The 16,271-nt window shown below is 38.4% G+C and overlaps 3 protein-coding genes across 4 annotated transcripts; 1 reads left to right on the top strand and 2 right to left on the bottom strand.

Annotated features, from left to right (window-relative positions):
* Window positions 1–715: 715 nt before the first annotated feature.
* LOC107465849 (probable galacturonosyltransferase 4) lies at window positions 716–4,962 on the bottom strand. Of its 2 annotated transcripts, XM_016084828.3 has the most exons (10): window positions 4,662–4,962; window positions 4,408–4,568; window positions 4,288–4,322; window positions 4,150–4,194; window positions 3,980–4,058; window positions 3,669–3,883; window positions 2,967–3,235; window positions 2,430–2,787; window positions 1,621–2,196; window positions 716–1,392 (listed from the first exon to the last, which is right to left on the bottom strand). In XM_016084828.3, the coding sequence occupies exons 2-10, from the start codon at window positions 4,493–4,495 to the stop codon at window positions 1,117–1,119; spliced, it is 1,941 nt and encodes a 646-aa protein (XP_015940314.1). In that variant the 5' UTR covers window positions 4,496–4,568; window positions 4,662–4,962; the 3' UTR covers window positions 716–1,116. The 2 variants fall into 2 exon arrangements, with proteins under 2 accessions (XP_015940314.1, XP_015940308.1); XM_016084822.3 differs by having other exon boundaries at window positions 4,408–4,962.
* A 728-nt stretch (window positions 4,963–5,690) lies between these two features.
* Window positions 5,691–9,187, bottom strand: LOC107467009 (subtilisin-like protease SBT5.4). Its single transcript, XM_016086014.3, is given in 10 exon segments — window positions 5,691–6,253; window positions 6,343–6,543; window positions 6,546–6,916; window positions 7,007–7,101; window positions 7,172–7,715; window positions 7,878–7,983; window positions 8,406–8,573; window positions 8,659–8,756; window positions 8,853–8,962; window positions 9,089–9,187. Coding segments are annotated over 10 exon segments (2,355 nt in total).
* A 1,222-nt stretch (window positions 9,188–10,409) lies between these two features.
* On the top strand, window positions 10,410–13,052 carry LOC107465861 (ATP-dependent 6-phosphofructokinase 2). Its single transcript, XM_016084840.3, has 2 exons — window positions 10,410–11,091; window positions 11,772–13,052. Exons 1-2 carry the CDS (start codon window positions 10,525–10,527, stop codon window positions 12,591–12,593), a joined length of 1,389 nt encoding a protein of 462 aa, XP_015940326.1. The 5' UTR covers window positions 10,410–10,524; the 3' UTR covers window positions 12,594–13,052.
* Window positions 13,053–16,271: the final 3,219 nt, after the last annotated feature.

Here is a 16,271-nt window from a genome sequence, read left to right as displayed (position 1 = left end):
GCAGATCCTGCCACTAGCACCAAGCCTCGGCTGCAAGAGAGAAAAATCTAATATCTAAAACAAGAAGCCGGGAAAGGGATCTAGCGTTCATACCATAGAGGTGGAAGTGGAATAGAATTAGATATGCTTGTGCTGAGGCCCAATACCGGGCCCATAACTAATTCCTCATCACCTGAAAAGAAGGTAGAACAAGTGGCAGTGGGAAGTGGCTATTTGGCAACTATGGCAAGTGCTTCCAATTTCATGTGCCCCACAAATCAAGCCATTGTTGTTCTATCCTACGACAAATCTTTCAGTTAATCTAAGTCTTATAAGGGCCCCCACATTCACCCCCACCACCACGTGATCAGATCAGACACGAGTGTTGTTGGATCAGCAGCTGTGCTCAGTTATTCAATGCAAATTCTACCGCGTAACCACAAACCATGCACCCCGTGTACGGTATTAGTACGTACATGAATTATGCATAGTCATGGTCCCCTGCGCTCTACTTGGTACGTACGTAATACGTGGTTCACACTCAGTAATGCACTTGATTTGAGTGAGTCTGCCCTGTTTAGCATTTCTCAACCACCTGCTACTCAACACTCAAGCCTTGTTTTACATAATAAAAATAATGTTGTTTGTCTTCTTCCACAATGGCAATAAGCCAATAAAAAGAAAGGCCAAGTTATAAAATGATGGGTTAACAATAAATGGTTGCAACATATAGGTATAGCAAAATAATCCCACTTAACAAAAGAGTTGATTTGGTTTTGGGGAAAGACAAGGGAGAAGTCCTCTTTTCCCTGGGATTTTTGTCATTTTGAAGAACCACTGCCGAAGGAAACAACTTAAGACTAGTTTCATTTTTTGGCAGTTTACATCTCTCCAGGTATGTGATCAAAAGATGCAGAGATACTGATTTTGGATGCGAATCCTCTATGGCACAATCCAAAATTACACTAATAAACAAAGAAGGAAAATGTATATAAAAAGAATAAAGACCATTAGAAAAGAAAACCAAAAAACAGAAGTCCTACACAGATGGAATTGCACTCCTACAAGGCTCACTGCACCATAGCTAACAGCCAAATACCAACAAAACTTTGATGCTTAAATGTACATGAGACCCATCTAAGGATTGATGTTGCACTCTCGCAAATATACAATGTCATAGTCAACATACTTTGTCCAATGACCTCGAAACTTGGGAATACTTATCTCAAGCCATGGTTTCATGTTTCCATTGTAGTGTACCACAGCAGCTCCTTCAATCAATTTTTGGTTGATATTGGTGTTGTAGCCAAGACCCAAGACATGCCAAGTTCGGTTCAATGGGAAAGTGCGTTTCCAGAAAGTTATAAGACCAGGTGGCAATGTCCCTAACTTCCATAGTTGCCTATCATGATTCTGCAAGTCAATTAAATTTATTAGCGAAAATCAGTTCGAATTCAAATCAGAAACAAAGAAGACAGGTATTTTAGAATAGGTGCATGTCACTTCATATTGGATGGACTCGCGCTAGGTTTTAGAGTTTAGACTAAAATAAGAACTAAAAATTGCATATTGCAACTGTACTAATTCCACAAGAAAAATTATCTAAGAAATTTTACATACGAATCTGAGTGCATTACTTACCAGCTTCTGCCAGTTGTGGTACACCTCAGTGATGTTTTGCCTCTTCCACTCAACTAAATCAAAAACATTCATACCATATGCCCATCCACAGGCATGAGGGTCAAAGTTCTTGGCTATAAGAGGATTAGAGAAGTTGAGATAGCGATCAAAGCGATGAAAACTTTCGCCACAAGTTTCTACAGCACCATTTACATTTCCCTTCAAATCAATTGACCACAGTGCAGTCAGATCCTTCTGAACAACTATATCATCATCCAAGAAGAGCACTTTGTTGAGCTTTGGAAACACCTCAGGCAAGTAGAAGCGGAGGTGGTTCAATATAGATAAATACTTTGGGTTTCGAAACTTTAAGTTTGAATCAGAAGTTGCCTGATGAGTCTTAAAGTAATAATCTATCATGGAAGGAGAAGACAACTGCTTAAGAACCGGACTGTAACTTGAATTCAACCATGTAAATTCTTCAATATTCTGAACCTGAATGGTTGCCTTCCCTGGTGGATTCGCCAAAAACCACATCCTCATTGCTGCATAATTGAGCCTATCGGTAACAATATGAAAAACATGTTTTGAGGCATCCTGCAAATACATTAGAAGCAATGCTTTGAATGATGTCAATCAGAAATAAAAGCTCCCTGTTGATATTAAAACATTATAGGACTGTGGGGCCAAATAGAATGAGAAAAAAAGGGTCTGTCTGAGTCCAAGTATAAACATAGTAATGCAGCTGCACGTCCATACCAGATTTCTTTTGTTTCATGTTCTCGGCAAACAAAAACATGTTGAAAAAATTCTCAAGAAAAATTCTTTACCTTTGCATGGGCAACAGTAGAGTTCACAACAACACCTGTTGCCAATATGTTATCCGAGAATATTGCATAATGGTATAGTTGAGGGTCTTCTAACTTCTCGGGGTTTGGAAATTGTTGTAGAGAAGGAATTAAACTATGATATTCAGTTGTGAGGCGCAATGGAAGACAATGGAGACCTTTAGGCAATGTTTTTGCCGTCAATTGTGTTAAGAACACGGTCTGTTTCTTGTGCACACGAAGCTGTTCCTCAGTTGAATGGAGCATAGCCCTAAGCTTCTTCACAGCCCCAGCACAATCATCTTGAATTTGTCTTCCTTTCATCAATGATTGCTCCATTGCCTTCATTCTTTCATTCGCACTGCATTAGTATAAAAATAAATATAGATGTTAAGACTGAACAAAATATAGCACATTGCTACTCAGTGTGATTAGATGCAGCTGAGAACAAACTTAAAGATGAAATCACAAACTTAGGAGCTATGAGGAGTCAGTAAAGCATGCAATCATGCATAAACGAATTATTAAAAGCACACTTACTTCCTAGGCAAGTCAGAATCTTGGCTTGCTTCTCCAACAGTTCGTAAGACTTCCTTCACTCGTAATCGAAGCTCCCGAGTGATTTGGGGATTGTTCTTTACTGCTGGAAGTGAAAGAAATACCTTAGCCTGAATGAGCTGATCTTTTAGTTGCCGTACCCGAGCATCAGATGGTATTCCATCATTCTGGTTGTTCGATTCTGGTGACACATGTGCGTTCTTTTTTATTCTGCTAGAAGATTCACGAGTTTTTTGCTCTTGTTTATTAGTCTGAAAGAATATAACCAAGCGTGAGCATTTGGATCCAACTTCTAACAATCTACTAATGTAATCTTCTAACATATTGTGTCTGGAAAATGAGGTAATAAGCTTAAAATGTTGAAAGCCAACACCAAAAGTGAAGAGGGAACCTAATCATCATGCCAACATTGTCTATGCACCAACATGATTGTATCGTACCCTGTATAAAAATATGTCTTAACTAGATACGGATACAAGTCTGATGTGTTCGTCATGGAGATACAAGCCTACACTGCTACACATTATACTAAATGTTATGTCTCGTAAAATGATGGACCACCTACTTCCTTATACACAGGCATGTATAAGATCTTAGCATGAGCAGAAACCTAGTGAGTACTGAAGCTTTTGCAAACCAAAATTTAAGAGAAAGAAATATCAAGAGGCAAATATATCACCTTACCGTAGTTTCAGATGCAAGTTTCCCATCACTATCATCAACGTCAATAGCATCTTCTGGATTAACATTATCACCGGTTGTATTCGTTTTCTCCAGGTAGTTGCTTTGATTTCCTTGCTTGATTCCATCTATAACTAGTTTGATGGGGTTTTCCCCTTCATTTGTAGCTGACAATACCCTGCCAGATGAATGCTCCCTAGATTCACCCATTTGCAAGTCTAGGACCAGCCAACCAAACATTTAGAAAGGACATCAATAAGTCAATAACAATAAACAATTAAAAAAGAGAAGAGGCAGATACAAATATACAGTACCATGAGGCAATTTCTTTATGCTGGTGGAGTCATTGGTATGTACATCCCCAATTGGTTCCTTAAGGACGGCTGAAGTTTCCTATTGAACCATAAATCATCAATTACTGTGCAGAAAAATTAAAAACTTCTACCAAGGTATGGTGAGAGAATAGGAAGGATCAAAGTTTTACCTCGGGCAGTAGATTTAAACGGGCAGAGTCCGCTGCATTGTTAGCCTGATACAGAAACAAGAAAGAAAATCGAGAATTTGATAGATCTCCTTAGAGTGAAACCAAATTTCAAAGGATGGACATGGATTTATAACTTACAAAAGCAGGAAGATCTTGAACAAGCTCTTGCTCAGCTGGAAAATTTAAAAAAAAAATTAAAAATATAAAGGGAGTTAGGAAAAGGAGATTGAGCAAGTTGAGAAAAGGAACATAACTGACCTGAGGGGTAGCTGTAGAGCAGAATTGGAGCAACAACAGTAACACAGAGCAAGAAGAGCAGAATGTTTCTAGTGGCCACGATCTCCATCTCCACTCAAATCATGAAATCCCCTCACAGAGTGAGTTTCTTACAATAATTTTGTTGCATAACTAACCAACCACTACAATGATTGAGAGAGAGACACGCGTTACTGTAGAGATGGCACAGATTCTATCCGAGATGTTACAAATGTGAGGAAAATAGAAGCAATTACAGTTACACTGAGTTGGCGGAGAGAGAGGGCAAAAGGCAACACATGCCACGGAGAGAAAGAGAGATAGAGAGAGACATGCGGTCTGAAACGCAAAAGGAGAAATAAGACCCGTTCCACCAGAAAATGGCCTTATTTATTTATCTATTTATTTGTGTTTGTGGCCTGAGACTGAGAGAGAGAACCACAACTACCTTCAGCTCAAGCAAATAACAGCATCTATAACTACCTAATCTAGATGGATAACGAAGAGAGATACCACCATAATCACTAGTTCACTACTGCTACTACTGAATATTTATTATTATTATTATTGTTTAAATTATTGGTCATTAATAACGTTGGGTTTCATTTCAAGCGGGGATTGTATTGCGTCACTAATCACTATTAGCAAACGGCAACTGACTGAGGGGGAAAACCAAACAAAAACGGAAAGGGAAAAACAGTGATGCTATGCTAATTACGGGGTTATTAATCGACTATGATCACGCGATTTCACGCGTGACGCGCGCCTGAGCTTGTCATGGCTGTCAAAGTTGCCAGCGTGGCTGCCCCATGCGGAATTTTGTATTACACAGTTCACAGCACACGCCTCACGGCCTCAGTGCCTCACTCGTTAGTAGTAGCTAGTGAGTCTGACAAATATTGTTTTTAAGCTGAAGAGATTCTCACTTTATTCTCATTTCTATCTTTTATTGTATAAATGTGCATCTGCATGTTATATTTTATATTAAAATTAACTATTAATATAAAATATATATCATAATATAAAATATATAAACTTAACTCAATGCATACTTAATGTGCTTTCTGGAGTCAAATGTACTTCATCATGCAATGTATAATAGACGAAGAGGGTAGTAATAATTAATAAATAAAAACAGTCACGATTCTATTCTATTCAATTTCCATTTGTTTTCCAACCTACGGATAATTGCTGAAAGGTGACAACTAAACTAATATAAAAAAGAAAGAATGGAAATAGAGACAGAAATGAAACAGAAATGTCATCCTAATAACCTATTTGCATAACTAAAATCTAATATCCCTACCCTTGATTCCACCAACGGTGATTGGAGTCCTGACATAATGCTTTCCATCGGACCAAGTCAGGACCGCATCGCCTATAGAGGGACCTGGCTTAGTAACCTCCATTGCGACCTTAAAACTCTTCTCTTCACCCACGCTCTCAAACTTCAACACTTTGGGAGTCACGGAAATGGAAAGCCCCGAAGGAGTGTGGAGCCTTGCAAAGTAAGTCCCTGGCGAACCCACATTCGTCAGCCTGCGTGTCACATTAACTGAAACTGAACCGTACAGCATCGGAACCGTTATTGTAGGGTAGTTGAAATCCAAGATGCTCATTGCATCAGGGCACTCATGATGACGAGCTCCGGAGAACGCCATGATCTGAGTCTGATTGTAACCAAGGGCACATAAGAAGTTGAGGTTATCTTCTATGGTTGTATCGTAGACCAAGCCAGGGTCCATGGCGCGATTTGGTCTCACGTGACCAGAACCATATGCATACCGTGTTGCTTCTTTAAAATCCTTCCCATCAAGCATTGGCTCACCCTTGTTGTCCCTTGTCCTAGCTGAAAAAGTAGGACACCAGGAAATTAAATTAAATAATCAATTGATAATTATTTATTTAAATAAATATGTCAAACAATACATATAATACCGGTGGTCATGATGGCGGACTTGATAGCTGATGGACTCCATTCAGGGTGAAGTGTCTTGAGAAGTCCAGCGATTCCGGCAATGTGAGGGCAGGACATAGATGTTCCAGACATTGTGATAAATGGAACCCTGCGCTTATCATAGGGCATTTCTGTGGGGCTAACTGCTTCCGAATATGCAGCAATGATGTTGACTCCGGGGCCGTGATGTCAGGCTTAAGGATCTCAGGTGTGATTTTGTTGGGCCCTCTCGAAGAGAATGCTGCCACGAATGGAGCAGGCTTCACATGGAACTTAGTTTCCGGTGGAGCAATATATCCCATGGGATTCTTGGAAGAATTGAGGTATGCAAAGACTTGCAGGCCATCTTCATAAGTGAGTTGTGATGCTGGAAGGAAATGAGGATCAGCAATAATCTCATTACCACTAGTCTCATCGTTGCAAAGAATCATTCCAACTGCACCAGCCTCCATAGCCACAAAGCTCTTCTCCACTCTAGCCGTCTCGCCTCTACTACAAACCAGTATTTTCCCCTTCACCTTCTCTGGATCAATTGTTCCTATCTTACACAGAATACTGCACCACAACCACAAGCACAAGAAACGGTTTATTATGTCATCCGACTTCCGAAAATTAAATTCAACAAATAGGTTATTAGATTCTTACGCGTCTCCATCAGTTGCATTAGCCAATTTTGCATCTAAACTATTGATGAGTGAGTAAAATTTCTTTTGCGGCATAGCAGTAGCAAGGCTTGCACCCTGTATATATAGGATTAGAATTGATATGGAATAAAAGATTGAACCTTTTTTCTAAAGTAAAGTTTGTTACCGTGAAGTTCTTTCCATTCTCGAGTTCAACAACAGAATCAAACTCCCTGTCCAAGGTACTTGCAGCTACGGTGAATAACCAAGGCGCAACGTTGGAGATAGATCCCTTTTTTGGTCCCGAGTTACCAGCAGAGCACACGACGGTGATTCCCTTGCTGAAAGCATGGAATGCGGCAATGGCCAGACCATCTTCAAAGTAGTCAGCGGGATCCGATCCAAGAGAGAGGGAAAGAATATCCACACCATCATGTATAGCCATGTCGAAAGCCGCCATGATATCAGCATCAAAGCACTCACCGTCGTCAATTTGCGGCCAACAAACCTTGTAAGAAGCCACTCGAGCTTTAGGAGAGCCGCCTTCCGCGGTTCCATTGCCAAAGCCGAAGACGTTAGCGCCGGGGACAAAGTTTCCACCTAATGTTGATAGTGTGTGTGATCCATGACCTTCATAATCTCGCACCGTGTTAAGAGTACCGTTCTTCAGTACACTTGGCCCTGCAATTGCAGCATATCCTTTGTTGAAGTACCTTGCTCCTATCAGCTTCCTGTAATCAGGATATGGTTAAATTTCTGTCACTGTTTTGCGTGTTTGCATAACTTTTTTAAGATTTCTAGTACTGTTCTTTACGGAGAGAATAAAATGAGAGAGTGAATAAACATTAAACAGTATCAATAAAAAGCGAGAAAGAAAGAAGTTAAAATCTCACTTGTTGCAATGAAAGTCAGGACTACCACCGTCACAGGATCCCTTCCATCTTGAAGGAATGGGACCTATGCCCTCATCTCTAAAGCTAGGAGATTCTGGCCATACACCTACACGTAAATTTTAATCAAATTTTCATGAAAAGCACGTACAATAATGAAAGAAATCACATCGCATAAACTACTGGGAAAAAAACATTATTATATGTAACAGTATAGTACTTGCTAGTTAATACGGTTTATTGAATTCGAAAGAAGAAACATGATGGGGTAATGGATGATTTGTATGTCACAAATATTTGAAGGGTCCACGACAATGTGATTTACACGGCTGCATAACAAGACAGATCATACTTTTCACAGAATGGATTGTGATTGCACATTTTTTTTGTCTCTATTATTTTTAAAAACAGCGAGATTGCCATGGAACAAGGACAGATAATAGATTATACGAGACTTTTATTAGTCACTTTTGAAATTGATGTGCTACAAGGAAATAAAAGAGAATTATGGCAGAAAGATGTAAAATTTACCGGTGTCAAGGTTCCCAATTATGGTATGTTCACCAAATCTAGCTTTGCTAAACACTGAAGCAGGGCTAATCACCCCACTTTGCTTCTCCATTAACATAAACTCCCACGTACGTGTAGTGTGTAACTTCCTTCCTTTGTTCAAGAACACCGACACAACCTTTGGATGTTCTACATAAAATATCACAGTAATTTTGATAAGATTAGAATTTAAATCTTTTTCTATTTACCATCAACTACTTTATTAAGATCTTACTTGCAATTTCAGCAGCCTCTTCATCTCGAAGCATTGCAGCAAAGCCATTAATATGCCTTGTGTAAGAATAAATCATTGCTTCTTGTGCTTTCTCATAACTGCATAGCAATGAATACAAGTCAAATTTTTACACGTAATATTCAGTATTAATACATTCAAATAGTATTAAGTATTGATTAGTAAATATTAAGTACCTTCCCAAATAGGATCCAAGAAAATCATGATGAGCTTGGGCGACTCTATCAAAATCAGCATCTGTAGCTACTTCACCGTGATCATGTGATCCCAAGTATACTATGTATGACTTTTGTTTTTCATCAATAAAAAAGAAAAAAAAAACTAATAAATAAATATAACACATTATTGTAACAAAACAAAATCATAAGAGAAAAAGAGTGAATGAGTAAAAGTGACATAAAGGCATGCTAACCTTTTTAAGTTCAAAAGCAGCAGAAGCAGTAAGAACTTGTAAAAGGAAAAAGAGAATTAAAGCTAATAACAGAAAAACTGAATTCTTTTGGAGCAACATTTTTCTGTTATGCTGCTTTCACTCACTTCCTTTGAAGAAATAATAGATAATACATAGAGAGTGATGGTATGTATTTATAGATACAGATATAGATATGAATGGACTGAATTTCGAAAAATTGTTAAGATTATATTTCGAAAAGCTGTTAAGATTGCATAAAAAGATAGTTAAAATTGTGTGATCAGTTAATAAAATTTTAAATATTCAAAAGGGATATAAACATGAATGGATTAAATTTTAAAAAATTGTTGAGACTGTACAGAAAAATAATTAAAATTACGTGTGATCAGTTTGTTTTATTTTAATTTAAAAACAAAAGTTTAAACTTTGAATATTAAAAAAAAGCTATTTTGTTAATATATTTTTTTTCAACTAATTTTTATGCTAAGCATTTGAATTAAAAAACTAATTGAATTTTTTATTTTTAAATTGTGTCATTTACATATCTTTATTACTGGATTAATATTAAATAAAATAATAATAGTCATAATAAGATTTATGCTCATGAGCATGTGAATGATGTATATTAAATATCTTAGTAGATGAATATAAAGGTACTCTCTAAAATTAAACTATAATTAAATTATTTTGGCTAAATATCTGAGTGGATGAATACAAAAGTACTCCCTAAAATTAAACTATAATCGAATTAATTTGGCTAAATTAATAATAGTAGTATGAGATATGGTTGATCACCGGAAATGCACAAGCTTAGTACCAATGTCCTCAACTCACTTATGTGAATGAAGATACTTTTCATTGTCATTCTACTACTCCAATTATACTTCATGTGTGGTTTCTTTTTATATAATGTTTAAAATTTACCTTTTAAGACTTAAAACAAGTTCTTTACAAACAAGAAAGGAATTTCTTTCATTCGGTCAAAGTTCCTCTTCCAGAAAATAAAGAGCAAGAAAATTATCTAAATCAAACTTTCTAATTACTTAATTAGTATGTAGGACTATAAGAAGTAACTAGTCTTTATTATTGTCATTGATTTGCTTTGTTGCTCTTTGGTTGATGTTGTCGTTATTATTGATGATGTTATAATGTTGTTCTGTTACTATTACTATTGTTATTGTTACATTATCATAATGTCAGAAGTATATACAATGTTATTCATTAAAAAACAAAAGTAAAGGAAGAAGAATTTTAGAAAAATGTAGTCGGTGTGTAGGTGTATTCATGCATGCGTGTAAGAGCCTCAGAGGTTAGCAAGTACGCTAATTGCAACACGTCAAAAGCAGTGACTCAGTGAGTTCCAGGCCTTTATAATTTTCTTCTCATTTCTCTTCTTTTCTTTTCATTTCGTACCGTTAGCTACGTGATAGGAAGCCATGGCTATATCGAACAGCAATTCCGGCGTGGACACAAGCAAACTCTTCAATCCCATCAACCTCAAAGAACTTCCCCATCTCACTCACTACGTCTCAACAATCCAAACTCACCAGAACCCCTTGGATCACGACCCCTACTTCCACACCGATCAAGGTTTTTACGTATCCCAATCCGACGTCGTTCTGCGCCAGATCACCTACGACCTCTCCGGAACCTTCGCCACTCCCTTCCCTCTCTCTGCCTACCACCGCGCCGGCCCCCGCAACCAAGTCTTCTTCCACCCCTCCGAGGTGCGCGCCGCTATTGTCACGTGCGGGGGGCTGTGCCCTGGCCTCAACACCGTCATCAGGGAGCTCGTTGTGGGCCTCTGGGACCTCTACGGGGTGCGCCAGATCTTCGGGATCACCGCCGGTTACAGGGGGTTCTACTGGCGGGAGCCGGTGGAGCTGAACCCCAAGCTGGTTGATGACTGGCACAAGAGAGGTGGCACCGTCCTCGAAACTTCTAGAGGCGGTTTCGATCTCAATAAGATCGTTGACGCTATCGAAAACCTTCGCTTCAACCAGGTCACCAAACTAACTTCGCTTTGTGAAATCTTTATCATGTTTTCCTTGGTCAAAGCTTCTCAATACAGTCAATGAGTGAATGCTCAATGCAGTTTGACCTTGTTAGGTTTATATATGATCAAGATGACTAGTTAATTTTATGCATTTTTGTTGTTGATTAGCCCTGTATTTTCCCCTTCATCATGAAACCGAAATTTGTAAATTGTAAGATGTCATTGTGCTTGATTTACATGCCTTGAAATGATCCTAGGAAAGTTAATCAACAAAATTATGTGAAATAAGTGGCTTGTTCAAGGCTGGTTCATAAGAAATGGCTCTAACTATTAAACTCACATTGTGATTGTTAAACTGATTTTAAACTAATCTAATATATCATGGATATTTCTGAACTGAATGCACTTGAAATCAATGAGATTGAATTTCCCTGACTTTCTATGTGTGAGATTGGAGATTTTCAATGTAATCATTTCTAGACTTGATTTGCTTGTTGTTAACTCGTGTTTTGGCTTTAACCATTCTTCCGAAGATTGCAACAAAAAGTTTAGTAGGATTCAGGTAATTTAGAATTTAGATAGCAAGCCCTCTTGAATTAATTTTTTCTTCTCACATAAGGTGGCTATAGCATACATAACAAGGCATCCAGTATTTCTGAAGAACTAATTCACTGTGCACATCAACAGGTGTACATTATAGGTGGCGATGGGACTATGCGAGGAGCTGTGAAGATATTTGATGAAATTAGACGTCGCAAACTGAATGTTGCAGTTGTTGGAATTCCTAAGACCGTGGATAATGATGTGGGAATAATTGACAGATCTTTCGGATTCCAAACAGCAGTTGAAATGGCTCAGCAAGCAATAAGTGCTGCTCATGTAGAGGCTGTGAGTGCGGTTAACGGGATAGGCCTGGTAAAGCTGATGGGTCGAAGTACAGGGCACATAGCTTTATATGCAACACTTAGCAGCCGTGATGTCGATTGCTGCCTAATTCCTGAGATAGACTTTTTCTTGGAAGGAAAAGGAGGACTTTTCGAATTTCTCGACAAGCGATTGAAGGCAAACGGGCATGCGGTGCTTGTCGTTGCTGAGGGTGCTGGCCAGGATATAATACCCAGAACCGATTCACAGAAGCAAGAAAAGGATGAATCTGGCAATCCAGTGTTCTTGGATGTTGGTGTGTGGCTGAAATCAGAGCTAAACAAGTGGTGGGCGAGGGAGCACCCGGGTGAGTTATTTACGGTGAAGTACATAGATCCTACATACATGATTCGTGCTGTTGCTGCAAATGCCACTGATAATTTGTACTGCACACTTCTAGCGCACTCTGCAATTCATGGTATTATGGCAGGGTATACTGGATTTGTAGCTGGTCTTATTAATGGAAACTATGCATATATTCCATTGGATGATATAGCGAGTGCAAAGAACCCAGTCAATACAAAAGATCATAAGTGGTCGTGGGTGAGATCTGTCACCAATCAGCCTGATTTTGAAAAGAGCTAGAAGTTCAAACACCTAACTTTTCACAGACCCGTCTTGGAACAAAAACTATGAAGGGAGATCTTACTTAATGCTGATTCTCATGTTTTTGTCATATTATGCCCTGATGGAAAATTAGATATGCAGATGGTGTACATATTTATGTCGCTTGAAACATAGTCTGTAGCATGAGTTTTTATTTTGCCAACCTTATGGTCATCAATAAATCAACCTAGAACTATGGTACTTAAGTGTTACTAGTGTGAAACATATCACCATGTAGATTCTTTTGTTATGATGTTTAACATGTGACGATTCTGCGGAAGAAATGTGAGAATAATATTTTGTAAGCAGAGTATCATAGTGATTGGATTTGAGAGTCGTAGGAGATGTTGGTCTTTGAAAGCGATAAGCATGCATATTGCTTTGCAGTCTTCAGTCTTTTGTAGTGTATAACAACGAGTGCTTCAGAAGCTTTCAATATTCTGTGCCTATGAGCCCAATTGATGTTTGATTCCCTCAAAGACGAACAGAAGATAAGATAAGGATTAAGCTGTACTATATAATATGAGGAATGATAGAGGACTAGAAGAATTTATTATTTTTAACCAATAGTTAACTAATAATGTTTAAAATTGTGGACTACAAATATATTATTGAATTGTTAGACTAAGAATTAGATTGATAGTTAAAAGTATTGATAAAAATAATAAATTCGGTTGATTTTTGAAGAGTATTTGGTGGATGAAAATTTAAGATTCTATTCCACAACTGATAGTTTAATATGCTAGCAATAGCTTTTTGGCTTTGTGTTGGTTGGGAATATATATTTCAGAAATTATGGCCATTTTTCTCAGGTGGATAAAATAAAAATAAAAAATAATTTGAAAAACAAGTGTAAAACACTGGCCTCCTAAAAGTCCAAAGGGACGTGTCTTCTTTTGCAGTTAATCCTCGAAAAGGCTATAAAGTGCATTTGCATTATTTATAGCCCTACAAACAGAATCAATACTTTGAAAGGACATAAATACTTTGAATCTGAGAGTGAGTGGCAGTGCTCTATGATTGAAGGGTTTGTTTCTTCCTGTGGGCTATCATATTCACCCTACAGACAGAATCAATGCCTTTCCCTCACAAATTCCATTCTGATGTCAAAATATTAACAACTTCAGTAAGATAGAAAATAAGAATGAAGATATAAATAAATAAAATTAAAGAAAGAAGAATGATACTCTGAATCAAACATATTAATCTGATTATCTGACAACTCTGTATAATACTAATTTTGCATTGGACGAGTCTGTGAGTAAATAACCGCTTTTTTGCTGTGGAATGAGGTAAATGGAAATGCAAAAGTGCAATTTGGGAGTTAGGAATCTGCAAAACCTTGTTATGTATACTGTTTTAAAATTCAAAAGATTCGCATTTTGTTCTAAGTTTACTTTATGCACACATTTTGTCCTAAATTAATACTTTATTTTTTTTAGGAAACAACTAGAAGTATTCTTTTTCAATATTTTAGACTTAAATTTCAATAAATTGAACGTGTGAGAATATCATTTGGTGGAGTTAAACACCAAAGTGGTCCCTGAGATTTACAAAATGCACCGATTTAGTCCCTGAGTTCCCAATTGCACAAATTTAGTCCTCCAGATTGAAAAAAATGCATCAAATTGGTCCCCCGCATATTTTCCGGCCAGATTCCTTACCGCCGGGAGTGACGTGGCGAATGAGTGCCACGCTGGATGAACGAAAACGACATCGTATTGGGTTTTGGCGCTAAACCCACTAATAGACGACACCGTTTTAACTCAGCATCTACAAAACTTTCAAACCCCCTCCCCCAATATTCAAAGATCACTTCGTCTTCTTCATCTCCTGCGAACTGAAACCATCAAACCCTGGCATTCTAGACTCCTGGCGTGACTTTTCGAAGTGAAACAATCTGGAGTTCAGTGGAACCTCTTCATCGTTGGCTGAAGATCGATGAAGGAAGGAGCAAAGATTCTGCCTGGAATCTCCTGTGACAGAGGTAGGCATGCAGAATATTACATAGTATTTTTCTGTTCTACGTAGTGGTAAGGTATCGTACATTATGGATTTTACTTGGGAATTTGGTGTAGATTGATGGGAAACCATGGATGCTATTTTAGTGGATAGGATTTTTGCATTGGGTGGTGCGGGTAGGGGTAATCGGAATGCTCTGTTTTCAAACCGAAAATATGAAATTTCTATAATGGCATGGTGACTGAAGTAGTTGTTAGTTAGGGATTTTGGCATATGATCTGTTGTTGATTGTGGATTCTATATTTTAGTAAAAATGTTGTATATTTTTTTTTTCGATACAGATGGAGAAGTTGCTGGATATAATGTTCCATCATGGTAGAACGTTTAAGAAGAATGCTGATGGAAAGTTGGTTTACTCACCTGACAATAAAGCTTGCTTAGGTGATTTAGATGAGGATAGACTTGATGTCTTCTTCATCAGGAACTATTTCAAGGAGTTGGGATATGACAAGGTAATTGAGTGTTGGTGGCTGGTTCCGGAGAGGAGCTTGGAGGTTGGATTGAGAGCTCTGACCACTGATGATGAATTAAGGGAGATGTGCTTCCATGCACAGATGAATGATGGCCTAGTAGATGTTTATTTCGAACATGGAGTTTCGACACCCGAACTGTTGGAGGGGAAAGAAGATGTGCTATGTCTGGATTATATTCAACAAGAGGAGCCTGGTGGTGAGTTAAACAAGAAGAACACCCCTGAAGAAACCTTAAATGAAAAGCCACATGATAAAGCTGATCCTGACCCAGAACCTCCTACCCCAATCCCCATTCCAAACAGTCCAACTGCAATCCCAGTTCCTACTAACACTTCCATCAGAAAACCTATGCATGATGACACCAAGTCCATGGCTGATCATGAGAATCCCAAACTCCATCATATATCCAACCCAAAACCCACTACTAAGCCCAATACAACCCCAACTATCAATCAGAATCCAAAACCCAAACAGAACCAGAAGCCCAAGAAGACTCAACCAAAGCCCAAGCCCAAGATTACTTCCAAAACCAAGCCCAAATTTAACCCACCTAAAAGAATCCCAAGATCTCAGGCAAGGGGACAGTGGAGTGCTAACAAAGGGAAGCAAACTTTTCATGTGGATTTAACTGGAAACAGATCCAGCAGTGATGAAGGGAGTTCAGAGGATGACTCTTATGTCCCTGTCCAGGAGGCCAGCTCTAGTAGTGATGATGAATTGCTTAAACAACCAATTAGGAAAGAGGTCAAGAAGGTTCAGAAGGCCTCAGCCATGGCCAAGGAAAAGGAAAAGTTGTATAAAGACACTATTATGCAAGATGATGATGCAATTGTGGCAGACTTATCTGATGTAGAGGTGGACCTTGGTTTTTTAGGAAGTCCAGGAGGGGGATTTATGTATGATGCTCTTGACCCGGGTGCAGAGTCTGATGGTGCCAACTCTTGGCACTCGGAGGAGATGAAGACTCCTCCTAATTTTGAAGATGAATTGGAATCTGATGGAGAATCGGATGAATTTTCAATCTTCCAGGAGGGAGAGAGATTTGGTGAGTTGTAACTGCAAGTGGGAATGAAGTTTAACACTAAACAAGAATTCAGGGATGCTGTGCGAGAGTTTACCATTCAAGAGGGTAGAAGGATTAAGTTTGTAAAGAATGACAATG

Source organism: Arachis duranensis, chromosome 1 (genome assembly GCF_000817695.3).
Source record: "Arachis duranensis cultivar V14167 chromosome 1, aradu.V14167.gnm2.J7QH, whole genome shotgun sequence".
Lineage (NCBI taxonomy): Eukaryota > Viridiplantae > Streptophyta > Magnoliopsida > Fabales > Fabaceae > Arachis > Arachis duranensis.
This window is presented reverse-complemented; position numbering and strand designations above follow the sequence as displayed.

Bases quoted from the DNA above. Each gene is read 5' to 3' on its own strand.
- LOC107465861 (XM_016084840.3), top strand. From the start codon at position 10,525: ATGGCTATATCGAACAGCAATTCCGGCGTGGACACAAGCAAACTCTTC. The intron at 11,092-11,771 runs GTCACCAAACTA...GCACATCAACAG, and splicing joins AAAACCTTCGCTTCAACCAG to GTGTACATTATAGGTGGCGA.
- LOC107465849 (XM_016084822.3), bottom strand. From the start codon at position 4,495: ATGGAGATCGTGGCCACTAGAAACATTCTGCTCTTCTTGCTCTGTGTT. The intron at 4,059-4,149 runs GTAAAACTTTGA...ATGGTTCAATAG, and splicing joins GTTTAAATCTACTGCCCGAG to GAAACTTCAGCCGTCCTTAA. The intron at 1,393-1,620 runs GTAAGTAATGCA...ATTGACTTGCAG, and splicing joins ACCACAACTGGCAGAAGCTG to AATCATGATAGGCAACTATG.